This window comes from Neolamprologus multifasciatus, chromosome 17 (assembly GCF_963576455.1).
Source record: "Neolamprologus multifasciatus chromosome 17, fNeoMul1.2, whole genome shotgun sequence".
Lineage (NCBI taxonomy): Eukaryota > Metazoa > Chordata > Actinopteri > Cichliformes > Cichlidae > Neolamprologus > Neolamprologus multifasciatus.
In genome coordinates this window covers 9,672,003-9,699,695 of record NC_140455.1, presented here as the reverse complement: position 1 = coordinate 9,699,695, position 27,693 = coordinate 9,672,003, and the positions used below count along the sequence as shown (strand labels likewise).

General features: G+C 41.8%; 2 protein-coding genes and 1 non-coding gene across 3 annotated transcripts in view; 2 read left to right on the top strand and 1 right to left on the bottom strand.

The window, feature by feature from the left end:
• Positions 1 to 11,993, bottom strand: part of aspm (assembly factor for spindle microtubules) — a 29,474-nt gene extending 17,481 nt beyond the window's left edge. Inside the window, exons 1-17 of the mRNA XM_085138681.1 lie at positions 11,258 to 11,993; positions 10,982 to 11,125; positions 8,682 to 10,224; positions 7,887 to 7,982; positions 6,775 to 6,876; positions 6,524 to 6,670; positions 6,186 to 6,425; positions 6,044 to 6,111; positions 5,811 to 5,952; positions 4,669 to 4,799; positions 3,815 to 3,990; positions 2,960 to 3,105; positions 2,603 to 2,688; positions 2,298 to 2,510; positions 1,296 to 1,500; positions 809 to 957; positions 175 to 303 (exon numbers count right to left, since the gene is read on the bottom strand). Of these exons, the coding sequence (XP_084994807.1) occupies positions 175 to 303; positions 809 to 957; positions 1,296 to 1,500; positions 2,298 to 2,510; positions 2,603 to 2,688; positions 2,960 to 3,105; positions 3,815 to 3,990; positions 4,669 to 4,799; positions 5,811 to 5,952; positions 6,044 to 6,111; positions 6,186 to 6,425; positions 6,524 to 6,670; positions 6,775 to 6,876; positions 7,887 to 7,982; positions 8,682 to 10,224; positions 10,982 to 11,125; positions 11,258 to 11,533 (3,993 nt within the window). The 5' untranslated portion in view covers positions 11,534 to 11,993. The remainder of the gene's footprint in view (positions 1 to 174; positions 304 to 808; positions 958 to 1,295; positions 1,501 to 2,297; positions 2,511 to 2,602; positions 2,689 to 2,959; positions 3,106 to 3,814; positions 3,991 to 4,668; positions 4,800 to 5,810; positions 5,953 to 6,043; positions 6,112 to 6,185; positions 6,426 to 6,523; positions 6,671 to 6,774; positions 6,877 to 7,886; positions 7,983 to 8,681; positions 10,225 to 10,981; positions 11,126 to 11,257) is intronic.
• A 133-nt stretch (positions 11,994 to 12,126) lies between these two features.
• trnah-gug (transfer RNA histidin (anticodon GUG)) lies at positions 12,127 to 12,198 on the top strand. Its single transcript has one exon. It is a non-coding gene; the product is annotated as a tRNA-His (tRNA).
• Positions 12,199 to 21,634: 9,436 nt separating this feature from the next.
• Positions 21,635 to 26,380, top strand: LOC146498936 (uncharacterized). The gene has a single exon (XM_085138606.1). It carries the CDS (start codon positions 21,801 to 21,803, stop codon positions 24,366 to 24,368), a length of 2,568 nt encoding a protein of 855 aa, XP_084994732.1. The 5' UTR covers positions 21,635 to 21,800; the 3' UTR covers positions 24,369 to 26,380.
• Positions 26,381 to 27,693: the final 1,313 nt, after the last annotated feature.

The following is a 27,693-nucleotide window of genomic DNA, read 5'->3' as shown; positions in this document are numbered from 1 at the left end:
CTTACATCCACCAACGTCTTCAAGGTTCATTTATTGACAAGTACACCTCAAACACCCATAGTTACCCATGACCAATATTAGGCCAGTATCAGACATAAAGGGCTAAAGGGTCTCATTAACACTTGACTTAACTGCGAGTTTAATTTAACTGATGAATAAGTAAAAACCACAAACCTTGTAGAGTTCTAAATCTTTCTTGAGCTTGTATTTCCTCCAGGCTCCCTGTATGACCCGCGCAGCTCTGGTTTCGTCCCGCAGGTCCAACAGGCGAGCGCACAGGAAGGACAAGTACGACATCACCACCTGCAAGTCAGTTTACGTGGATGAAGACAGTGCTGCATTCTCTCACATTTTGGTACATTAAATATCTTTACAATTGAGGCGTTAAAAGCCTCATTTTACCAAATCCTGACATTTTAAAGACAAATGATTGCAAGAGAGTTTGTCCTCATGGGGGAGGAAATTCAGTCAGGTTACATGGGTGAGGCAGCCACAAAGTCAGCCTACTCCTGTAAAGTGAGCTTAATTCATTTAAAAGCCAACATCTGTCACAGCGCTACTGAATCAGAAAGCTACATTTGTATTATTGTTTTTTCACATGATCATTTATACATCTGTAGCACAAGACTGCAGGCAGGGAATTAGCGGGGGAATAAGCTTAGTGCAGTGTTGGGAATGTGTTCCTCTTTGTTACTTAAGTACATATAAAACACACTGAATGTGGATAAATAATCAGTTGTTATGAATCTCACCAAAAACAATGTTCTGTGTTCCTGCAAGCTATGACACACCTTCCACCTGCTCTCACCTTCTCATTGGGGATAGTGTTGGACATGTCGGCCGGGTTGATCATGGCGGGCACACCGCCCAGAAAAGACACCGCACTGTTGACCAGTTTGAAGTTGCTTTTCTCGTTCTTCAGTAGCTCTTTAAACTCCAGCGATGGAGAATCAGGTCCTGTTGGCGAATAAATAGATGCTGTCAGTAACAACTCTCTTTTGTATTGTGTATGTATTTTGATGTTATGACATCAGGAAGCTGAGGTAACCGTGACTTAAAAAAAATTTAAAAAATTAAGATGTAATGTAATAAACATGCTGTGTTATTTATTTGTTACATTTCTTTTTTTTTTTTTTTTTTTTTTTTTTTTAAATAATTCAGAGTTCCTTTCATATTCACTGTTTTCATGTTCTGACAGACTACAAATGTCTGTTTGAGGTACAAACATCCAAGTGAACTTTTTTTCTCTTTAAATGCCCCCCGGCACAGATGGTTGCAGAACACAGCTGACATACCGTTTGGGCCTGTGGGCAGGGAGTCAAAGGAGCTGTCGGAGTCGCTGGCTGAGCAGCTGAGCTCCAGTCGGCCTCTTGGTGAGCACTCGACAGTCTGAGTGGTGCGGTGACTGACAGACGCTTCTGGCAGGAGACCCGGGTGGTAGTGGTGGATAAGGTAGCACAGGACGCGGCCATCCGAGAACGTCACGGTGAAGTTCTCCACCTGCACACACAGGCAGAGAGAGACTTTATTTATTGTTTCCAACTAGTTTTCTGAAAACTTCTCACTGATCCATTACACGAAGGCTAAAAACGTAAACTTAACTGTTTTGCTGTGTTAATGTTTTACCAGAATTTCAAATATCATACATCAATCGATGTTAAAATATACACACATGTATCTGTCTGTCTGTGTATCTATCTATATATATCTATATCTATATCTATATATATATATATATATATATATATATATATATATATATATATATATATATAGAGAGAGAGAGAGAGAGAGAGAGAGAGAGAGATATCAAATATGATAATTCCAAAGGTCAGCAAAAACCAACAAACCTCTGTCATTTTGCATCACACAAATATCATTTATATTTACAGTGTTGCTTCGTTTTGTTCTTCTGAAAGCCCTGAGATGCCTAAAGTAGACAATTAATTAATTCATTAATTAATTAATTTTCTTTATAAAAAAAATGCAAACAAGAAGCCGCAAAGGTTATAAAAAGATGAAGATGATAAGCAATGAGGAAAAGTGTGTAGATATAATCTAAAAGCGACACAAAACAATGACCAAAATCTACTGTATTACAGCTTTGTAAGATCAAGGTAACGTTTTATTTAGTGTGCATCAACCTCAAGTTAAAAAAAATTTAGTTAGTGGGCAAAGTGTAAAAGCAACCAGTAAAAGAGATAAAACTTAAACACGCCTCAATTAAATCAGTTTAATTCTGAATGTAAAACTATTTTCTTTGGTTTCTTAGCTAAAATTAAACTGTTTAGTCTCACCTGCAAGTTGTAAAAGTCACAAACGGAACGGACCCAGTCCATAAGCAGGGTAACTTTGGTGCTGCCATGTTCGTACGGGACTCTGGTTTTTGCAGGCGTCTGCCGAAGACCCCGATCGGCCTTTAGAGATGCTAGCCTCCGTTTAGTCCTCAGGGTTTTCTTCAGAAAGCCAATCTCCTCCTTGAGCTGATCCTCATTCAGAATCACCTCCACCTGAACATATGATGCAGTAACACCATATCAATCAACTCTCTTCACTTATTGGGATGGGGGTTCTCAAATGAGGGAAACAAAGGCATACACACATGAAATGCAAAGATGATTTTCCACAGCAGGCTCAGCGTCTTTTCTCTGTGTCCATCCACAATGTCTCTTGAATCAATGGTTGAGCCTGAAAATAAAAACAAAACATTTAAATACCATCAAAGCAAAGTTCTGAGTTTTCCAGATTTTCTATTTTCTTTTCATGTACGCTCAATAAAGTTTAGTAAGAAAAAAAGTCAGCAGACTACAAGGTGATATAGAACTTGTTTACACTCAAGGGGCAAAACTATAGCAGTGAGAGATTTCCAAAGAAAGTGTATGAATATAAAACACAACGAATATGTTCATATCTTAAACAGTATATACACAAATTTGATTTTCAGAAATTGATTAATTACCACGTTCGTCCTTCAGGTCGATCCCTTTGCTTTTGAGAACTTGTAGAGCGACATCGACGTTGTGGACCTTCTGCAGGCGGCTGATGGCCGGGAGGCGGAGCTTCACAGATAAACTCCAGTCCTGGACAAGGAGTTCCATCACTCGCCTAAAGCAAAAAGATGATCCTTAGCTTCCATCATCATCATCGCTTCAACTGATTTGTCATGCAATGAAATATTTATGTCACACATTTAAATCCCACAGCAGCAGCAGCTGAACATAAACGAGTATCTAATGAGAACCTGATCCACACATACAGGGCTAGTCAAGGTCAAATCCAGCTTTTGCCATTTTAAATCTGGCTCATGTCAATTTCAATTCTTTAAATACATTTAATTAAATGCTGTAATAACCCTAACTACATGTTGGCCAATCAGAGTACAGGACAACATTAGGGGCAACATACCCACTTGAAATACAGGAAATTTTAAAAAAATACCCATGTAATTACAAAACAGAAAAATATGTAACATTAAATTGCATCATATCCTGTAGGGAACCTGAGACAAATAAAATGAAGTCAAAGATTTGCTCTGAATTTTCTTTTCTATTTACGGAGCAAATACAAAAAAATTTTTTTTTAAAAAAATCATTTGACAGACTCACAGACTTGAAACTGAACCACTGTCAGGGCTGTCAAAGAACCAATCCTTCAGTGAGAAATCAAGGAAGGAAATCCCCTGTCTGAGAGTCCTTAGCTCCCAATTCCCTTGAGGAGCGGGAATACTGCTGCCTATCTTAGCCTGACCTCTGAGAGAAGCACACACGCATCTGGGATCCGAGCATCGCATTAAAATTCATGCCGACACACTCACACTAGACGAACGCCACATTTTAAGTCAACTGCCAAATTCTTCACAGCAAAGTCGAACTCGTCCAGGGGCGTCTGAACGTGGGAGACGGGTAACCCGAGGTAGCTGAGGTGCCGCGGGAGGATCCCCTCTCCGCTCAGGAAGTCCCTTGAGAAGGCCAGCAGCAGGTCTTTACTTGCCTGTTAAATAAAAATGTAAAAATTGAGCAGTACATAGCATGACAGAGGTTAACACAAGCCAAAAAGATCAGAAGAGGGAAAACTGTTTTTCATGCTTTTATTTCAGTCACTCTTCGCCTCCCTCAGTAAAACCTCCTCGGATCATCTCCAGCTTGTGCAAAACGCTGCTGCGAGGCTCGTTACCACATCCTTCGAGACCTCTAACGTCACACCTCCGCAGATCTCACTGTGCTGGCTCCCCATTAAATTTTGAATTCAATTCAAACCTCTAGTTTTTATCTTCGGGCCTCTTCATGGTGAAGCATATCTGTACAGAGATTAACTTTTCACCAGGACTCTTGGGTCGCCTGATCAGAGCTTATTATCCATCGCTAAATCTAGAAGAAAAACTAAACTAAAGCTAACTGAGCCTTTGCAATCGTGACCCTTACTCTTGAAATCTCTCTCCTTGATTCTTTGATCCATGAGCTCAGTATACTCAAAAAGCAGTTCAAGACTAATCTTTTTAAACTATTTAAGCTTTTTTTTTTTATCATCATTCCAAAAGCACAATGACATTATATGCTCTCCCATTCAATACCAAGAAAAGAGTCTAACTATCTTAAGCTTTTATTCAATGTACAAAAATTGTAATTTTCCACAAATGTTTGTTGGTGACACATTGTGTCTCTGGCATACCTTGAACTCAGCATCAACACAGAACAGACAGGGGTTGTGTTCAATGAGCCGGGACTCTTTGGCTTTGTCCAGGAAACACACGAGCAGCAGCAGCTTCTTCAAAGTGAAGCGGGACAGCGCCTCCTCGTGGCCTAACCGAGAAAAGGTAAACAGGCGTTCATACAGTGACAATAAAGACAATTTCCAGTTTACAAAGGAAACTGTGTTTTCTTATTTTGATCACAAGATATCCTTGTTTTAAAAAGTAGTCTTTACACTCCCAAGTTGTTTGAGTTATTTAATTGCAAGTGGGATTAAAAAGGAATTCCAAACATCTACAAAATCAGGAAAGTATTTCCTTCATCCTTTGCTCTGTCATCTGTCTTGGGCTCTTCAGCATTATGTTCCCAGATTAATTTTAGGAATAAAACAGCATTAGAGGTTTTGGGACATTGATCCAATGAATCCAAAGTGATCTTTAAGCCTCATGAGAGCTAATCACATTCAAAAAGTAATCGGTTACTCAAAGTGAAGAGGGGAAAAGAAAAAGTGAAACATCCTGTTTTTCACCTGAGTGTTAATCAATTATGTTTGTATTTGGAACATTTGAATAATCATGATCATCCAAATAATCATCACATCAACTGAAGCAACTGCAGCTGCACATTTCAGGCAGTTATAGATCTGGCAGCATAACATTGAGCATCATGCACACTGACTAAGCACTGTATCTATATTTATTATTTAGTTATATTTATTTGGTTGTGCTGCCCATTTCCTCATCTATTTTACTTTTTTTTTCTCGGTCTAATAATATAAAGCACATCTATTCCAGTGCAAAATGTCATTGTTGTTGTGTTGTTAGAAGGAAATTAAAAGTTTGAGTCTGCAAAGGAATAACAAGAAGTCAGTTAATTAAGGTTGTACTCATGCCCAAGTTGTTAATTTTCTATAATAAAGTGGTGGTATAAAGGGTGGTGGTGATAAAGGCAAACCGAGACTTGTGCTACAGCTCAAGTGGGAAATTCAAAAGCAAACCTGGGCTGATAAACACACAAACAATGCCCCCTTTTTAATTACTTTGAATTCAATTAAACTAAAAGTCTCGGCTCTCCTGGTATTTCTATTAGCTCTGACGCTGACCCAATATCCTCTCAAATTACCATCTTTGTAAAGGTGGGGCACTCGGGGGTGTCTGAACTCTGCAGCAATGTCCGGGTTCCACAGCAGTCGCTGGAGGATGAACACAGCCAGGCCCAAGGTGTCGCTGTTGCTTTCCAGTGAGATCAGCTCTCCGTAGATCGTCTGAAGATGAGCAATATTCAGGGTAAAAAAATAAATAAATAATAACATTGTTGGAAATGGACACCAGAAGAAAACACATGTGCCAGAATACCTCAAGTCCGATCCGTAACCACAGAGGGTTGTACGAGAGGAGCCAGTTGAGGACTTTTTTACGTTCACCTGAAAGATGGCACGAACAGGCCTTAGTGACAGGAATCTCAGAGCATTGAGCTTTAATTAAGCAGGACTCTTACCTATGTCCTTCCAAAGGTGGCGGTCCTTCCTGACAAGCAGCCGCCGGGCCTCCACCTCCAGTTCGAGCCTCTGAATGGCCTTGACCATGGCGTCAGATGTGAACAGCTGGCAGGCGGAGCGACGGAGGCGATTTAGCTTGCGTCTGGCTGTGTAAGTGCTGAAGGACATCTCCTCTTTGGTGGGAGCTTTGGGCACACTATACTTGTCGTCACCGCCCATAGCAAGGGACACAGCATTTACTACACGAGACACAGAAGAGGAGGGTACAGATTTAAGAGGTTAGAGATATTTAAGGTGTTACCAGGATCTTCTCATGTTTGAGCCTGCTGCCTGTTACCTTTGGCGACCTCGGTGTTGACCTTAAAGTCATCTGGGGTGAGGACGTAGTTGATCCACCATGTGAAACCCCTCTCCTGCTTCTCTATCCACCTCTCATCATAAAACATGTTCTTGGCAGCAAACGGCATCGGGTGTCTGGGTAGAGCTGAAAGAAAACAGTACAAAAACAAACAAACAAACAAATTAAAGATAAAAGCAAATCACAAAGCTCATTTCACAGTGTTTATCATTCTTCCAATGTTCACAAACCTGTTTGTGCAGGCTTAATAAAGCTCAGCTTCGACTGTGCCACAGCAATTACTTTTGCTGTCTTCATAGAGGGAGCACCAGGTGCCTTTCGAGATGGAGCACCTGTGAACAACAGAAGAAACTGTTATTGACGCCATTATCCTCATCATCATCAGCTGCTCCCTTTATGAGTCGTAACAGGGTATCATCCTTCATTCACACACATATGTTCTATCACACTTCCACTGACTTTCACTCTTCTTCCTTCCCTCAACTAATCGCAGCAGATTGCTGAGCCTGGTTCTGTCAGAACTTTCTTCCTGTTAAAGGGGAGTTTTTCCTTCCCACTGTCACCAAATCCTTGCTCATAGTGAGTCGTGTGATGGGTAAAGATAGTTGAAGAGACTCCTATCTGACAATACCTTTCAGCCACCCTGAACTTCCTACATGTCTTCATACATGTCTTGCACCACCCTCACATACTTCACTGTGACTCCTGACTACCTCATAAATTACCACAGTTCCACTCTTGGCACACAATCACATGAAGTATTTGGTCTTTGCTGCAGTTAAACATATGTTATGTTATATTAAGCCCTTTTCCAGCTCCATACTTTTATCTTTGGACTCACACAGATCAAAATAATCTGTGTTTGTCTTATGGCTGTGATGGAGTAGTCAATTTTCTTTAAGGAGGTTCCTAATTGAATGAAGTGACTCAAAGCATCTCGTATAACCATAATAAGAAAATGCTAAATGATTGACTGGCAACCTGTCAGGGTGTAGCCTGGCATTCACCCTGTGACAGCAGGACTACGTCCATCCCCTGCAACCCTGAACTGGATAAGTGATTAAGCAAACAGATGGATGATAGCACTTCATGTCACTTTATAGGCTAAACACACTCTTTTCCAATCTTTTTAATTAAGCTGTTTTGTTTTTTTCCTCACCAATGGTACATTTCCTATCAAAGTCAAGGAAAAGAGTTTTTAGCTCGTATGAATGACTTGTATGCAAGCTAACTTGTTACTTAAAACTTTGGCCCTGAGTTGTACGAATATCCATTTTTGTAACAGTGCAGAAAGGATTATAAGCATTATTTAACCCTAATTTATCAACATATTCCTGTATACCTTGTGAGACGGCTTTGGAGTGTGGTAGCTTAGCCTGGGCAGGAACTGCAGACTTCATAGTCCTTAGAGATGATGCGGTCACTGAGCGAACTGAGCCTACGGGGAGGGATAGAAATTGCATCAGACTTCAATAAATCCACAATATAAGGACATTAATCATCAGCAGTTTATGCACCTTCAAACTGCAAATATTACAAACACGGCCTGAAAATAACACCCCATGCTCCGAGTCCAGCACCAAAGTTTAAAATAACGATATCTTTTCAGTTCTTATTTTATTTTACAGCCCTGTGACAGACTGAGAGGAACTCCAGCTTCCCATGATGGATGGCTAAATTTTATTTTTTCTGCCTGTCATTTAGCCCTTTGTTTAGGGAATGAAATCTCTTTAAAATCAACTGAACTGTCACTGGTTTTGTAGCCAGTTTGCAAAACTGATGTGATAGATAAATATCAGCCAGTGACATCCACTAATAATCAGTCAGCAAGGACAACATCGGCTGATACCAACATCAACGGATACTGGCATGAGCCATATATCACTATCACCAGCAACCCTTTTATTGAAAGTGAAATAAATAAATACAAAAAGAACAAATGTGTTGAGCATAAGTAGCTTAAACAATTCAAAAGGTGCTGATTTAAAGTTTGTGGAGATATCGTCTAGATTTTTTTTAATCCTCCTCTCTCTGAACATAATAGAGCTGTTAGTATAAAGCATATCTAAAATAGCAGACACAAGCTACAGCCTCCAGCTCAACAAAGACATGAACAACCTTCTTGAAGGAGGCTCACCTGATGTTCTCTGCCTTTGTGATGCACCTCTCCGCTCCTGGACTGATCGGGGGGGCTCGGTTTTCCCAGGCACTACCTTGCTCCTTTTTACCTGCTCAGTTTTCCTGTCATCTTCAATCTTCCCATCAGCTTTCAGAAATTCCTCACTCTTCCTCTTCTTGCTCTTCGCTACTACGTTAACGGGAAACAAGTCTTCCTGAACACGAGGAGGTGTAAAAACTGCTAGGGGCTGCTCGTACACTTTAGATTTTGACAAGAGGTCATGATGATGAGGAGAAGATGAGCCCACAGGTGTTGGAGAGGCGACGGTAAAAGCAACAGGAGCAAGGACTGAATGAGGTGGGGACGTTACTGAGAAAGAAAAGCGAGAAGGAGCCAGAGGTGGAGGGGAGGAGACAGGGAAGGTGATGGGTGCAGGTGAGGCAGCGAGCCTCGGGCTGGTGCTGGAGGAGATAAACTCTGGGACCTGAGGTTTGTCATCACACGGGCTGATTCCTTTGTCCAAGTCTATGACAGGAAGGCTAGGACTTTCTGGACCTGACTCGCTGGAGCTGCCATCAGACAGCTCCAGCGTTTTCTGCAGGAGCCTTCGTCGTGACTTCTTTATTTTCCTTCCACTTGAACCATTTCCCTCCACCGGTGCCTTACCCTTTGTCACTGTGGCAGAGGTGAAAGAACCTTTTTTTGTCCCTTCAGGAAGTTTATCAGCCTCTGAAATACCCAGCTCTCTCGCTTTCTCTGCCTTTTTGCTGACAAAGAAAGTAAGTCTGGGCTCACTGGACTCTGACAGCTCAGGGCTACCAGATGACGCTTTGAGGACATCTGTGTCAGGTCGACAGCCGTGTTTTTCACTGTTAGATTCGAGCGAATCTGAAAAGTTACAGCTCGAATTATTATCTGGAGGGCTGGTGTTAACGTCGATCAGATCAGAGTCGATGAGAAACAGGGCCTCTTTCAAAGACGGGAGGGGGCTTCTAGGTAACTCACTGTCAGCAGCAGCAGCTGCAGACTTTGCAGTAGCAGGGAGTGGGTTTTCTGACTCAATCCAAGGCATGAGCTTCTTAAACCTCTCTGGCGTCCCAATTGGCGACAGCGTCCTGTTGAGGATTTTGGTAAGATCTTTGTTTTCAGGTTTTCCTGCAAGGACATCTGGGCTCGCGGACATGATACCAGAGTCTACCACCTGTGCAGCCGGGACAAGCAAAACCAGCGGAGAGTTCCTATCAAGTTGTTGGACGTTCTCCTTTTCTGGCAAGACCAGAGATTGTTGCTCCTGGCTCAGATTTAAGGCTTTCTGCTTGTCTGATTTCAGGCAGCGATCCCCAGCGGGGCTGTGCTTGGTTAGGGACCTCTCTATGGCACCTTTGCCCTCGTTAAGTGAAGCGAGCGGGCTGCGTGGCTTGTCCCGTTTGTATTGTGGATTTCGAGACACTTGGAAGGTTTTATTGGCAGCCATCTTGAGAGGGGGGTGCTCGACCTTCCTTCTGAGTGTTGTCATTTTTTCACCCTCTCTCTTGCTTTTGATTGTGTCCCATAAGGTCTTCTGAAAACACACACACACACATTTTCAATGATGTGTAAAGTTGCAGCCTACAAAACAAATCATACAAGCTAGGCCTCCAGTTAAGGCTATAACTGCCTCATAATAATCAGACTAAAGAGTCATACCAGTTATTACTGAAAGCACACATCACAACTGCACTGAACTCACCAAATATCACCAGAAGCCTTACTTTTGTATCTTACTCTTGGTACAAAAAAGGCAAGGCATTTTCTCATTTGATGAGATCAAATGTGATATTCTTTACCTAAAATAGCTTAAAGTCATTCATTCACATACAGCCTAACTTAACCTCAAATGAGCTAGGCCAGTGGATGCAATGTATGTTAAAAACACTGTTACAATAGGCAACATTAAAATTTAAAAAAAAAAAGCTTAAACCAGACACAACACAATAATCAACATCCTGATATAAATATATCTCAGTTTTCACTGAGTCTGTCATTACGTGCACATTACAATTTACAGATCAATGACCATATTTCATATCCAACAACTTGCCTTGATCTAAAAATGCTTTTGTTTTACTTTTCACGTGGTTTCACTTCTGTTTAGTGACTGACATGACCTCAGATGATTAACAGTGCATTTTGAAATAAATAATGTCTTCACTGCTGCTTTCTTACTTGGCAGCTGCTCATCAAAACATACTGCAAAGTGAAGGCGGAAAAAAAAAACTTCAGCTATGTGAGAGTAACATTAGCTGTAAGAGCCTCCGTGTAAAGCTGTGGATGCTTACCTTTTTCCTTTTTGGTGCCTCTGCTCTCCCCAGCAGGACAGCCTGGTGTTTGAGGACACCGCTGGCATTTAAGACGATTAGCTCTCTGATCCCACCTTCTTCGGTTGGCGTCCAGGTCACCACCAGAGTGAACGAGCCCCCAGGCTGAAAACAAGGACCGACTCTTATAAACGGAAATCTTTAAGAGTGTATTTAATGATATGAAAATCCCCGTGGAGTTTGGAATCTGGTGTGTGAATGGGTACTCGTGTATTTTCTGTATAAGCTAAAACATACCTGGATTTTGAACGTGCTGCAGTCCACTGAAAAGCCTTTACTTGAGGGGATCTTATCAACAGAAACCTCCGCTGCAGCATACTCTGTAGGGTTCTCGATCCTCAGAACAGCCGACTTGGAGGTACCCAGCTTAACCGATCCAAAGGTTACGAAAGGAGCCTTTGAAAACTGGATCAAACTCAGGACGGGAACATCGTTCTCTTTGTCTGTGTAGTCTCTCCTTGTTGGACTGAAGTCCAAAAATCCTCTCTGTCCCGAATGTACGCCTTGTGCCATTTGTAATTAATAAAGTCAATCTTGTAGCTTAAAAAATGAATTTAAAAAAACAGCTTAGTTAACATTAATTACATGTTAACTGTTTCCAAATGGCCGTTTAGACCCAACACTTGTTAGCTAGCAAACGTTCACTCTCGCTTACTTCGACAACACACTGACAGACAATCTAGTTTGAAATTCGGACGTCTTGTTTATTGAACCAATGATAAACGAGAGATAACGACCCCATAACCAATGGGTAAAGAGAATGCGTTGAATCCGTATGAATACACGACGGTTGACCAATCAGCAAGCGAATACGTTTTTAAAACGCCGTAGGCTACGCCCACACCACGAGGCACAGAAAATATGTCCACTCTACTACGTGAAGGAAGTAGAGCCATAAACAAACAGACCGCAAACGTGTCTCTCACGGTTTTAGGAATAACTTGCTGCTCGCTCAGCAAAATCTGATAAAAACTGTAATTCGAATTTCTAAATGACTTTTCTGTTGGTCCCGTATTGGCCATAATTAATAAGATTTTAGTGTTTCACCACCATGCGAGCTTAGGGGTTCTGTCAACGACCCATGCTTCCCATCCCACGGATAGCGCGCCGTGATCGTATAGTGGTTAGTACTCTGCGTTGTGGCCGCAGCAACCCCGGTTCGAATCCGGGTCACGGCATATTTTTCCCTGCAGAAAATATTATTTAACTGAAATAAAAAGTAACACAAATCCTTTCGGATCAGGCATATTTTAAGTTATTTCTGAACTAGGAAGTAAAAAAAAAACATAACTGAATTGTAATTGGAAACCAACTTTAACTAGCACTTTGGCTGTCGTCCTTAACACTTGTAAGATCTTTATTCGTTCTCTAAGATACGATAAGATAAGATAACCTTTATTAATCCCACACGTGGGAAATTTGTTTTGTCACAGCAGAAAGTGGACAGTGCAAAAGTTATGTAGCAAAAATTAGAATATAATAAGAATAAATACAGTACACAACAGTACAGAATAAAATAAAATACTATAGAGACGAGTGCATACCCCAAAATATTCCCGTTTGTCTTTGTTACATATAAACAAGCGTAAAAACAAAAATACTGAAATTACCAAAGAGTGACTAGGTTTCCAAAAATGCAGTAGTTCCCTATTGTGCCCAGCTGGGGGCAGCCTTTCTCCTTACGTCAGCAACAGCTTGTCGATTTCCGTTCAAGTCATACAGTAAAGACACAAATACAGTCTTCTCGGCTGGGAATGAATTAAATCAGTTCATTACGTAGTGAATGAAACGTTTTCAGTTTTTTAAATAATAACTATAATAATAAGCAGAAACTCGATATTACACTTTTCAGCACATACACAGCAGACCCAGAATTCTAACTTAAATCTTAAAAATTATTGAAAAGGAACCCTATCAAGTATTGTTATATATGACATTACTGTAGATTGCCTTTACTGATGCATTTTAGTGATCTATGCATTTTATTTGGCATTTTATGCCGATTGCCCTTCCTGACCCAGCTCTCCCTATTTAATCAAGCCTGGGCCTGGCAGTGGCTCAAGGCCCTTGCTGTAGTGACACAAAATGCTTTAATTGCCACAACAAACCATTGAAACTGTATTTCTTTTACTTGATATTGTCAATAAATACAAGATTGATCTATGTGACATGCCTTAAAAAAACGAGTAAAATTTATACCGGAAGTTGTTACATTCCAACTTATTAAGAAAAACTCTGTGGAAGTGAGAAAGGAAAACGCTGCCACTCGGCATATTACCATGTTGCCACCTCTTAAAGAGTTTTTAATATTTTTTTTAATCATAATAAATCAAGTAAGGATTATATTTTCTTTTCTTTGTTAACAAAACATCTACTGGACTGTGGAGTAAATGGGGACAAACTTGCAGGATAAAAAAAAAAAAGACGAACTCTACTGTGTTTCCGAGTAACCGTATTATGGAGAGAAAAAGAGCAACAAAATTCAAAGTGCGGCCGACATGACCGCAGCCGAACACGTGAGAGCTCACTGGACCAGTTTCTCATTGATTCACAAGTCCAAATGTTTAGGAAGACATCCCTCTTGCGAGAATCCCTGGAGTTCAGCCAGCAGCAAGTGGAAACGCTCGCTGCTGAAAATGCCACGCTAAGGGAGTCGGTGAAATCTCTCACAGAAAATGTTACCCAGCTCAATAGAGAAAATAAAAAAAATAAAAGAAACGGTTATTGATCTACAAGCTCGTAGCATGCGTGATAATCTAGTATTTTCTGGTATTCCAGAAGCCGCTGGAGAGGACGCGGAGACCACGGTAAAAAGCTTCATCAAAACCCACCTGAAGCTGCCGGAGGACACGGTGAAGAACATCGTCTTCGATAGGGTGCATCGCCTCGGCCCCATTCGGGCTACGGCCGGGAGACCACGTCCTATCGTGGCCAAATTCGGCCACTTCAAACAAAAGCAACATGTGAAAAGCCGCGGCAGGGAATTAAAAGGAACGGACTTCAGCGTGAACGATCAGTTCCCCAAAGAGATCCTGGAACGACGCAGGGTCCTTTTCCCAATCCGACGCGGCTTCATCCAGAAGGGCTCCCGCGCTGTCATCGCTGTGGACCGGCTGTACGTGGACGGACAGCTCCACCGCGACCCCAACATCACTCCGTGGCTGTATTAACTTCAGACCAGATAAGAATCCGCTACACCCTTTCCCTATCCACTCACACTAACTTGGATTAACATTTGTTTAACTTACCGGTATCAAATCGCATCTTAAGTGTGATTTCATAGCAGTATTAACACCGTCACTCTCCGTCAGTGATTTAATTGGAATGTTTACGTTTTCTTTTCTCTCTTCTCGTTTTTTTTTTTTTTTTTTTTTTTTTTTTTTTTTTTTTTTTCTCTCTTTTCCCCCTCTTGTTTTTATGCTGCTCACCCTCGTCCTTGGTTTCTTTCTTTATTTCTTTCACTGCTTCGATCACCTGCTTCCACACTCATCCACAAACAACATCATTTATTTCGACACTTACTCACTGCACGATCACGCACAGTCATGCGCTCAACGGCAGCACATTTACATCAGTCAGACAGCGCACACAGACCTATGGGATACACACACTTAAGCCAAGCATACTCATATTAGTAAATATGCAAACACATAGTCAGACTCGGGGAGCATCTCGCCACACATTTTTTCTCTCTCTCCCTCTCCTTATTTATGAACAAGTGAGGTATTCTCTCCACCTGTCTAAGCGACACACACAGAGTACACCCCTAGTTATGCACAGACATCTATGGGTGCACTAAGATTCGTTACATGGAATGTAAATGGAGCTGGCTCCAGAGAAAAGAGGTTAAAAATATTTAACCAACTCAAAAAACTACAGGCAGATGTTGTCCTTTTACAAGAGACCCACAGACCTCTTAGAGGTTCGAATGAACTTAAAACACCTGAGTTTCCTAATGTGTTCTCAGCCTGTTATAATTCTAGACAAAGGGGAGTAGCAATTTTAATTCATAAAAAAATTAATTTCACAGTACTCGATACAGTTATAGATCCAGAGGGCAGATTCTTAATCATTAAACTATCTATACTTGATAAAAAGCTATGTATTGTAAGTGTATATGGTCCAAATGTTGATGATCCCTCATTCTTTCACGGTTTTTTCAGTGCACTCTCTGAACACTTAGATGGCACACTTGTGCTTGGAGGCGACCTCAACCTTGGACTGAATGAAGAAATGGATAGGCTCAATACAGCAGGAACTCAGCGTAATTGGCAGTCCACAAATATAATCAAACAGTATATGAGCGACTTTGGTCTTTGCGATGCATGGCGCTCCCTTCACCCCACCAGTAAGGAATATACTTTTTTTTCACATGTTTATCACTCCTACTCTCGTCTAGATTATTTTTTGGTCAGCAGCTCACTGCTGAGTGACGTTTCAGACACTGAGATTCACCCTATAGTTGTCAGCGATCATGCTCCTGTATCTTTAACACTAATGCACAAGAATAATACTATGCCAAGTAAAAACTGGAGATTTAATACATCACTGCTTAAAGATGAAGACTTTATTAAATATTTTAAAAAAGAGTGGACTTCATATTTAGACTTTAATGACACTCCCGGAACATCAGCTTCTGTTTTATGGGAAGCAGGGAAAGCTGTGATGAGAGGTAAAATAATTTCTTTCTCATCACATAAAAAGAAAAAAGAAAACAAAAATATTCAGGAATTAGAAAAAAACATCAAATCACTAGAAGAAGCCTACACGTCCCACCAAGATCAGGAAACATTGAACAAAATACGCAAAACAAAACTAGAATTAAATGAGATAATTGATAGAAAAACAAAATTCTTAGTACAAAGACTACGCTTACAAAATTATGAACATAGTAATAAATCCGGTAAATTTCTAGCAAACCAGTTAAAAATAAATAAAGAAAAAACAACTATATGTGCTGTTCAAGATTCATCTGGGAACACAATATATGAACCGAAACAAATAAACAACATTTTCAGGGATTTCTATAAAACGTTGTATTCACCACAAATAAACCCATCTAAAAAGGAAATTGATCAATTTTTAGACAACATAACTCTCCCAAAATTATTAGACTCTCAAGCAATGGCACTGGATTCGCCACTGACATCAGGTGAACTCCAGGAAGCCCTGATAAATATGTCCAATAATAAGGCTCCAGGTCCAGACGGCTTTCCTGCAGAATTCTACAAAGAATTCTGGACGATTCTAGCACCAGTTTTTTACAGAACGTTGTTAGAAATCAAAGAAAAGGGCAGACTTCCATCAAATATGAATTCTGCAAACATTAATCTCCTGCTAAAACCAGGCAAAGACCCTGTATATCCCTCAAGCTATCGTCCAATATCCCTTATTAATGTAGACCTCAAAATAATCTGCAAAGCTCTCTCGAAGAGACTAGAGAAAATAACCCCCCTCTTAATTCATCCTGACCAAACTGGTTTCATAAAAGGTAGGCACTCATCAACAAATACACGTAGATTTCTTAATTTGATAGACTACTCATACAGTAAAAACCTTGAAACTACAATATTTTCCTTAGATGCAGAAAAAGCGTTTGACAGAGTTAACTGGAAATTTCTATTTGCAACTTTACACAAATTTGGTTTTGGATCTTCTTTCATCAACTGGTTAAAAATATTATATAATTCCCCAACAGCTTGTGTCAGAACAAATGACCAGACATCCTCCAGCTTATGTCTCCTGAGGGGCACCAGGCAGGGATGCCCACTCTCCCCTTCACTGTTTGCAATTTTTATCGAACCACTAGCAGCAGCAATTAGACAGAATTCAGCAATTAAGGGCATAAAATGCAAGAACGTAGAACATAAAATCAGCCTTTATGCTGATGATGTGTTACTCTTTCTCCAAAATTCACAAACCAATATCTCTGGGGTGATTGAATTGATAAACTCTTTTGCAAGAATATCAGATTACTCAATTAACTGGTCAAAATCTACAGTCCTTCCTATTAATTGCTGCTTCCATAATTCCTCTTCTACTCCACTGCAATCGGGAAATATAAAATATTTAGGTATTAATGTTTCTCCCAAGCTTGCAGATCTAACTAAATTAAACCATACCCCACTTTTAAAGAAAGTAGAAGGTGATCTGGCTAGATGGAAATGTCTACCCATATCACTCATGGGAAGGGTTGCTGCTATAAAAATGATGGTATTACCAAAAATAAATTATTTATTCTCAATGATCCCAACTAAACCGCCGCAAGATTGGTTCAGATCTCTAGATTCATATATGTCCAAATTCCTTTGGAAAAATAAGCCCCCACGTATAAGCTTAAAAACACTACAAAAAACCAAGGATAAAGGAGGATTAGAACTACCGAACTTTCAGCACTACTTCTTAGCCAACAGGCTTCAGTTTATCTCAGGATGGCTAAAACATACCCTCTTAGATGAACCTTGGCTAGATGTAGAACAAGCACTTTGCAATAATCTAGAGATTTCAGATCTACCATTTATCAGCTCAAACATCCAACGACATGAATGCTTCAAAAGCATCAACATCAGCTCTTCTCTGACAGCATGGTGGGAGTTTCTAAAATTGACGGAGTCTTCATTAATCCCATGCAAACGTACACCTATCTGGAACAACTCTGACATATTACAAAACAATAATATGATAAACTTTTCAGATTGGAATGGTAAAGGAATCAAATATGTAGAACATATACTAGAAGGAACAGAATTTATTTCATTTGACAGACTAGTTACACAATATGGGATCAACAAGAAAAGATTTTTAGAATATCAACAAATTAAATCCATAATAAAAAAGAAATTTAAACTGGGTCAAGTTGAACTACAAACACCACCAAGTGTGGTTCAATTTTTTACTCTTAAAACCCCCAAATTACTATCCAAAATGTACAGAATGCTTTCTAAAACAGATGAATCAATATCACTTCCTATTGCAAAATGGGAAGCGGATTTATCAGTTAACTTAGACCAAAACTTCTGGTCTCAGATTTGCTTAAAAACCTTTCATCTAATCAGAAATCCCAGTCTTCAATTAATTCAATACAAAATACTACATAGAGTGCACTATACAGGTCATCGGATGTTCAAGATGGGCTTTGCATCTACCAACAACTGCTCACACTGCCAAACCAATTCACCGGACAATTATATCCACGCTCTTTGGTTCTGTCCACCAGTTCAGAAGTTTTGGCGCGAGATATGTGAAGACTTATCAAAGTGTCTGAAATGTAACATTCCAACTTCCCCCTTAGTGTGTTTGTTGGGCAGCTTAGATAATGTCACTTCAGAAAAGAATATAGCCCATATGGTTTTCACTGCCCTATGCATAGCCAAGAAAACAGTCCTCATGAACTGGAAAAATAAAAACAATCTTAATTCTAACCAATATAGAAATTATCTATTAGATTACATTAGTCTTGATACAGCCTCTGCCACCACATCAGATCAATTGCTCTGGACTCCTTTGATCACCTCCATCACCTAGTGGGGGTGGGGGGTCATATTTTGGTCTCGCCTTCACTGTTGTGATTGGTGTGGGGGTAGGGTCGGGCTTAGGGCGTCAGGCGGTTCCCCGGGAGCATCTTCCTTGGGGGGCTCAACCCGGGGTAGCGGTCATGGCCAATTAGGGGCTCTGTTGGCTCTTAGGTGACGGCTTCCTCGTGGCTACGTGCAGCGGGGCTAGGGGAGGGTCTGTGCTGACGGACGGGGGTTACTGACCTGGTAGCCTGGCTGCCCCTGGGTGGGTCCGGGACGGGCGTGAGGTTCTGGGGGCGCTCCGGCTCTGGCCTGGGGCCCTGGCCGGGCCTCGGGGGCCTGGGTCCTGGTTGGTGTGTTGCCGGGGTTGTGGGCCGGTGGGTATATGGGGGCCCGCCACTGGCGCAGGGTGCCGCCGGTGCGCCGAGCCACCTGGGGGGCTCTTCAACTGGTGGGGGGGGGGGGTTGTCACATCTTGCAGGAGCTTTCCTCTCTCAGGAACTCTCTCTGCAAGAGGGGGAGATACAGGAGAGGTGGAGGAAGATCTCAGCCTGGGCGTCTATTGTCTTATGTAGTCTGGAAGATGAGTGGATGATGGGGTGGGTGTAGTTTTCTCTGTTGTGGGGTTGGGTGGACTGCCCCGGGCTCTGTGGGGCCGGGCGGCGCCGCTGCACTGGTCCCCGGTTCGGATGGGCCTGGGCCCCCCTTCCCTGGGGGGTCGCGGAGTATGGGGGTGCCTACTGGGGTCAGCGGGGGAGCTGGCCCCAGGGAGGGGTCACTTGCCCCTCCCTTCCTTCCCTCCCCATCTCCAGCTGCCTCCCTCTTCCCGCTCCACCACAACCACCCACACATGCAGGGCCTTGGAGTAGGGGTGTGTCACCAGGGTGCAGAGGAGGTAACCCCCCCCCCCCCCTGTCCCCTTCTGGCTGCCTCTGCCTCAATTTTATCCCGCAACTTAGACATTCACATTACTCACACTCTCATTACACATACATATAGGATCTTGGGGGTGGGCACGCTACACGGAATCCCAATTACCATCAGGGTGTACACCTCACCCCCGGCGTCGTTGCCCACCTCTCAATTTTAAATACACGTAGACATTGAGGGCTAGCAGGAGGGACTATGCGCTTACCTGCTGCTCTCTGGCAGGTAGCTCCATGCCCTCCTGGGTTTTAAATGCACCTTAGAACACACATACATCAACACTACAATGAGCGGGTGGAGGGAGGTTAGGAGTCTTCTCTCACCCTCGTTCTCTGCTTCCTGCTGGAGCAGGGGGGCTAGGAGGAGGAGTTGGCCGTCCGACTGGGATCCGGAATGTGGGGCCTCCCTGCTGCTGCGGAGTCGGGGCGGTCTGCTTCTCCCCACCGCAGGGAAAAGGGTAACACAACCTGGGTCTGGGTGCAGTTCCCCCCTCCAGGGGCAAGGGTACCTAGACCCGGTTCGTAGAGTACGCTTGGGGAGTGTGATTGTGTGTACAGCGTCTCTTTATGTCTGTCTCCACGTTGGTTGAGTGTGGAGTAAGTGCATATGAGAGCATGAGGGTGGGAATGGATGTTTGTATCTGTGTGTGCCTGTATGTCTGTGTCTATATGTCAGGTTGGGTATCAGATGCCACCTCTCTGAGGACAGCTCAGGCCCTCCAAGGTTTGGAGGCCTATCTCCCCCCACCACTTCCCCTGCCGGGGGCGGACTCCCTCAGACATCGGTGCGTTGGTGGTTCTTTGTGTCCGGGGGTGGGCGTCCGGGTACACACCGGCTCACTCCTTGGCGGCTGCTTATCGGGGCCTGGAGCCTGGGGCTCGCTTGGGCCACCTCGGAGGTGGGGTGCCCCCGGCCTCTCGGCCTGGGGCTCGGTCACTCAGGCACAGCTGGCTGCCGGCGGAGCTCACGGGCACGTCACTGCAGCCCCCCCTGGCTTCTGCTCCGTGGCTGCTGGGTGACCCCTCATCTGGGACTCTCCTCGGCTCTTTCTGGGACAGTGGCGCGGCTGCCCCTCTGTTGGTCTTCCTTGGTCTCTTGTGTTCTGGGGGCCTCTGGATGTCTGGAGTTTTGATCTCCTCCATACCTGCTTCATGCCCTGGAGGACGGGGCAGTGGCCCCCCCACACCCTCTAGCAGATCATTACATGAGGGAACCTTTTAAGAAAACAAGCGCGTCCATGCTCACAGGTGTACACACGGGTGATCACACACACAAACTACACCCTTTTTGGCTCCTACCTCAATGCACACTGTGCTGTCGATCTTACGTGCTGCACAATAATGTTTAATATTTAGTAGTTACTGTCATATTCCCATATATCATTGTGATGTGGTTTATTGTATTACTCTCGTTTTCTTCTGCTTGTTTTCTTTTTTCTTTCTCAACAGGTGATCCAGGTGATCGATATATGTATTTATTTTTTTATTTATTTATTTTTTTTCTTCTGCTTATTCTGTTGGTTTTTGTTTTTTGCCCTTCTCCCCCGTCCCTCTTCTCAACTGTCTTTCTTTCCCTCTTTCTTTCTCCCTTTTCTTTCCCCCAGTCAAATCTGTCCCGTATTCAGCAAGTGAAAATAAAATAAAGAATAAAAGGTGAATCAAATGGACCATTACGGCAAAGCTGGGATGGTCAATTTGGTAAAGAAAAACCGTTGGGCATCTTTCTTCGCCTTTAGACAATAATTCTGATGGCAAAAGAGCCAAACGGGACAGGCAAAAAAAAAAAAAAAAAAAAAAAAAAAAGGAAGACATCCCTCTTTTTATGTATTCTCCTTTGAACTTGTACAGTATCTTAACTCAATTAAGAACTCCACTAACCCAAACGTTATAAAAACTATTGGTGTTTCTGAAAAAAATAAGATCTTTCAATCACTTTATTCTTTGGCTTGATCAGTTACTTTCCCCCTAGCATATTTATATTGCTGTTTCTGAATACTGTTCTTGTATTTGTTTATCTATGCATACAATTCTTTTGTAAGTACAACACCATTATTGTGGTACTGTTTAATTCCATTTTGTATTGTACTGATGTTTAAATAAAGGTTTGAGAAAAAAAACAGTTTTCTTCTGCCATGCGCACCCGAGTTACGAGTTGACGCGGGCGGTTGCGCATGCGCGAATTCTCGTGCATTCGAACGACTTACCTCATAGAAGGTTTTGATGTGTTACGTCAAAGAAGTCCTTTAATGTGGTTTTCCTTTGATCCGGGAAAGTCCTTAAATAGGAGCCAAGCTAAGTCAAAAAGTTATCACTACCAGAGACCCCCTCGACAGTAGTTACATGTCAAATTTACCACGCTCTTTCAATTCAGAAAGTTTAGCATTTCAGGAAGATTTTAACAGAGAGAATCCGTGTGAAATAACAATGTCTGCAACACAGGATTATAATACTCAAACCCCACTGGTTGTATCACCAGATGAGCTGTCACCGATTATCGATAACGCCTTCAACAAGCTCGATGATGTACAGTGGACTTTAATAGAAAATGGAGCTTGGGATTCTGATATTCAAGCAGTTTTGGCTGATATGATTTCTGAAATCATACAGATCACCTCAGCCAACATTTTGAGACGTGCTCTTCCCGTCATTCAGAGCGATGCATCTGCAGAAATAGAAACAAATCCATCATTTGGTGACTCCATCTCAGTCACTATTGCAAACCTGCTCAATATCCCAAAGCAGATATGTCACAGTGCTAAAAAGCTGACAAAGATGGTTGAGGAGGAGATTTCAAATAAGGTCAAATATATAGTCTCCCTGGTCAGAGAGCACTTCAGTTTACCATCAGACCCCGCTGTTTACGTCACTGGGGCAATTCGTAATATTAGAAAACTGCGTGTCATGGTTTCTCATGCTCTCTCATGCTTGAAAAGATATGCACGTAAACTGAAATGCCCGTGCATGGGAAAGGAAAGCGATTCAAGTAAGTCTGAGTCCAGCAAAGATAGCATTGAGTCCAGCATCTCAGTCAAATCAGCCACCCAGGAGGTTAGTGAAATTCTGACCAAATGGTGTCAAGATTCAGATATTACAGATGATGAATTATCGGATGATGACAGCGATATGGAAATTGAGCCACTCGCTAAAATAGAGCAACTTTTCGAAAAGAAAGAAAGTTCAGAAAGTGGGGAATGTGCAGAAGCTGAAAGGCAGGCAGAAAGTATTCCACCTGAGACCCCAGTAGAAAAAATTGCAGCTGACATTGTCAATATTATACTTGACAATCTGCAGTGCACTGACACTGATTATTCTTGTCACAGTGAGAAATGTACCTCACCCAAATCTGGATTCAACGGGGGAATCATCTTTGATAAAGTGAGAGAGTTTTTTACCTCACGTACTCATTCCGCACCGCAAAAATCACGCAAACTGCATTTTTCCAAGATTGCAGGAAAACATTTTGAAAAGATGAAAGGGGAGCTGAAAACAACAGTGAAGAAGAGCAAAGACTATTTTATTAGTCTGTCAAAGGTAACCCACTCCCCTGAAACTGAGAGAATGGGTTCCCACGACAGTATGAGTGTCAGCGTCCCAGGTTCAGCATGCGAAACTCCTCGTTCAAATTCTAGCATGTCTGTCCGTGCCCCTTCTAGAAGCTCATCTACTCTGGGAAACATGATAAAATCTGCTACTCCAACTAGCTTTAATGTCATCAAATCTGAAATTAGTGACATATACAGCGAGTTCACAAAAGAGAAAGAACATGACATTATCCAAGACAGGCTCGAAAACATTAAAATAAGCGAGAAAGTGAAGAATTTCTCGAGAGAATTGACAGAGAAACTGTACGACCATTTAATGATAAGTCGTATATACCAAATTCCCACAACTGTTATGGGTAGAAGTCTATCAGACTCCGTCATCTCCAAGACACCACAGCAAGTAGCTGAATCGAGAGTTTTCTTTTCTCCTGAAGTCCTCTATGTAATCATAGAAGACGCAGTTGGAAAGTTTTTGCAAAAGATTCTGCTTTTGGTTGATGGTGAAACAATAGATGAAATTGTTCAGAGCGAAAAAGTGTCTGATGCTGTTGAAGAGATCCAAAAGGTCATTGCAAAGGGACAGAAACGAGCAAGAGACACAGAATCAGACTATTCTCAGAAAAGTGTCAGAGAATCTAAAAAACCCTGTCCTTCTAGACCAGCGTCTCTGGAAAAGCAGGTCAAGTCACCAGAGAAATGCTCAACATCCTCTTGTTCAAGTTCAACACCAGTTCTCGAGAGGATGGAGGAGGAAATGTCTGGAAAGTCAGAGGACAGATTCTCAGATGACATACCCTCGGAAAAGTCTGAGGAGAAATTCTTGGAAAAGTCTGAGGAGCAAACCTCAGAAAAGTTAGAGGAAAAACTGTCTGAAATGTCTAAAGAGAAACCCTCAGAAAAGTTGGAGAAAAAGCTCTCAGAAGTGTCAGTGTCATCTCAGGCAGCATCCGAGAACCTTGCCATGTGTCTTATAGCTAGACTCGTGGCTCAGTACAAAAAGAGCCTAAAAAAGCCGCTTTCATTACCTAACAAAACTTTAGGAGACATCATTGAACATCTCAACAACTTGGTGCAACCTGAAATCAGCATTGAGGAGTCTATAACAAATCTGGACAAGAATGTGAGTCAATTGACCAAAAAAATGTTTAAAGGACTCATCAAGGAGTTTGGCTCCACAGAACAGGTCATGAATGCTGCTTCTGCAAGTGATAGTTCATTTGATGAGGCTATTTTGAAGCATTTGAAAATCAATTTGGGTGTCCTCACAAGTCCTCCACAAAAGTCCAGAATTGCCAGGTTCTTTGCAGCAGTGGGAAAAGCTATTATGTATCCCTTCAGATGCTGTTTTAAGGGCAGCGATGACTAAAGACCTTGACTTTTCCACTGCCTTGCTTCAAATCAAAATTCCTAAACGTCTTTACAGTTTTCCTAAAAAACTATTATATCTTCACTGTGTCTCCTTTGTGTTTTCCATCATACCCAGCCAGCCGCAGCAGATGGCTGCCCCTACATGAGTCTGGTTCTGCTGGAGGTTTCTGCTTTTTAGAGCAGTTTTTCCTCCCCACTGTCGCCAAGTGCTTGCTCATAGGGGATCATTTGATTGCTGGAATTTTCTAAAGATGGTGTTTTGAACTGTAAGGTGGAGGTCCTACAGGCCCTCCACCTTACAGTTCAAAACACCTTTGGGAGACTTCTTAGTTAATTGGCACTAAAATTAAATAAAAAAAAAAAAATACAAATTAAAAACAAGTTGACTTTTGTTGTCTTTTCTTGATGTCAACCACAAATTAAAAAAGTGTAGCCTATGTGTACTCTGGTCATCAGTACTTGTATTTTAATGTATTACAGTATAATTTGATATAGTGATCATTCTGTGTCAAAACCAAACCTTCTGCTCAACTGTTCACAATGGAAAAGTTTAACGTTTATAATGATTGCTGTAAATTTTAGCTTCATATATCAGATACTTTCCTGTTTTCAAATATTGGTTTAATGTTGTCACGGTCCTGGGTCGGTTCGACCCAGCATTTTGAGTTTCTTATGTTTTGGTTTATTTTTGCATTATGGATTAGTTTTTATTCTCTGGTGATACTGTTTTGATTATAATTATATTCTGATTCTTTTGTTATCCGATGATGATGTTGTTGATGACGATTATTTCTGGTTTAGGTTTTGTTATCTTGCCCTCATGTTTGGTTTAGGTTGCCTGTGCTTATTCTTCTCTGCCCGTATGTCCCTCTGTCTGTCCGTGACATCATTATGCCTGTTTACGAGTCTTTGCTGTCGTGTGCTTCCTATTTTATTTTGTAGGTCTGTGTCCTATGTCAGTGCGTTCAGCTTTGTGCTCTCCCTGTCTCGTCAGTGTAATCAGCATCAGCCGTGTCTCCCAGCTGTTTCCTCTTCGCTCCGTTCACCTCTCGTATTTAGTGTCTGTGTCTTCCCCTACTCTGTGTCGCGTCGTTAACGTCTGTTCACCCTCGCTTCCTCTGTGTGTTCCGTAGCCAGCCTACCTGCCTAGTTATTCTGTTCTTCCAGTTTAGTTAGTGTTTTTCTGTTCTGCTTCTTACCAGCAATAAAGCTGTGTGTTTTGACTTACTTCCGCCTCAGTGAATCCTGCATTTTGGGTCCTCTCTTCCTGCCTGCCTACACACAGACATGACAAATGTTAAGAGATATATTCTAAAACACTTCTTCAGCTGAGAATCAGAGAGGAGAAACACACAGTTTTACTTGTTGCTTAGCAAGGGCAGCTCTGAGCTCTCGTACGAGAGTGAGGGCTCAGGGACTCGCAGCTCTGAGACTGCCCTGGTCTTTATTTCATACATCAGTGGGTGTTTGTTCCTTACATTGGAATGTGTGTGTGTGTGTGTGTGTGAGATCAGGGTTTGTATATGGATGCAGTGCAGCTGTTCCCTCATCACCTGCAGGAGTTTGTAGACCTATTGACAGGGAAAGAACTGCGAGTGCGACTGCCTTTAGAAGAATTGGACATACTGCTGGAAGACTGAGCACACACACAATCTTAATTCAAGTGTGTGTTCAAATTGTCAAATTTGATGGGAAGAAAAGCACAAGCACAAAGGCAAACTCGACACATATACAGCTGCAGTAATTTGAGCAAAGAGCTGGGTTTTGTTTGTTTGTTTTTTTGTATATGTTCACTTATGCAGCAATCCAAAATCAGCATTTTACTGTTGTAACTCATCCATGTGATGTTAGTTTTGTCTACTTTGTGCATCAGAGGTGGGTTACAGTTGCAGGCTGGCTTCCGTCAAAGGGAACCAAGACAAATTATATCTCAGTCTCTGATTTCCTCAGTTAGTCTGCTGACTTGATCTATGGAGCCCATCTTTTAGGGCCTTTGTGACCTGAACATCTGGATAGCAGATAACGCATGAAAAAAGTGTGAGAGGATTGGGGGGATTATTGTTTGGAAATCTTGTTTGGGAACCACTGGGGAATAAAAGTTATCATCTCATAATCCATCAGATGATCCACAGATGTTTTCAATGTCAAATATCAATAGAAAAATGCAACTGTAAAAATACAAGGGTGCATAAAATAGGAAATATCTTGCCACTCAGAAAATTGGAGCAGCTCCACCAACCCCAACTTAACAAACCAAGATGGTGATAGTTTAAGTAGACATCAGTAAAACTGTAAAAGCTTCAATATGTACTGCCACTATTGAGCTTTTGTGACTCGCTAAATGAGCCAATCGCAGAGCATTGACCAGGCTCTATCATTAGGATAGAAAGCCAAGCATTCAGTCTAGGACTCATGTCACTTCCAACTCCAATATCCAACTTCGGAGGCAAGTGGAAGGAATCATTACTGTGTGGCCAGAGTCAACCACATCCCCCTGGTATCTATCCCTTTAAAATTGTCTCTAACACCCACTGTCTTTTTTGTCTTTCATCTCTTTGTGGCTGTAAATGATTTCCCCTACAGAGTGCTTTTAAAGATATGCTAATGTAAATTCCATGCCATGCCTATGCATCAGTGAATGCAAAAGGCCTCCCCAGGAGGACTTGCTCCTTCACTTAAGACAGGCTGGAACAGAAGGATAGTCCGAACAGTAAAACACTCACATCTTTATATAAAATGTATAATTATTAATATAATTATTATTTTTATTAGAAACCTTTTAAATAGAAACCCATGTGCAAAGAGCATGAAGTTTAAATATAGGCTCTGGTGATGAGCCTGGTTCTGTAGCTGGGCTTTGTAGTCAAATATGTTTGAGTTTTTGGTTGAGGAGGAGCATCCAGTGTGTTTAAAAGCAAAGATTAATGAGGTCTTTAAGAGTGCAACAGTCAAAGGCATACTTTTAGATGTTACATTGGTTTACAAGTATAATTACATATATACAAATCTTAAATTGGCATCTAGATACCAAATGCATTATACCACTGGCTTATAATTACTGAATCTTCAGGTCAGCGTATGATAGAGGTAGGAAATTCCAGGAATTAACTTTAACAGCTTACGTGTCGGTGATTTAATGAATATTATTATATAAGAATGCGCAATGTAACGAAAACTGAAGAAAAGGGTACCGTAGTACACGAGGAAATACACCTGCATAGCCTTTCAACATAAAGCAATACAGTCATTTTCTACAGCTGACACAGCTGTAACTAACTGTAGACCTAAATTTAGTGTCAACTGGAAGAATTTTCAAATAGCCT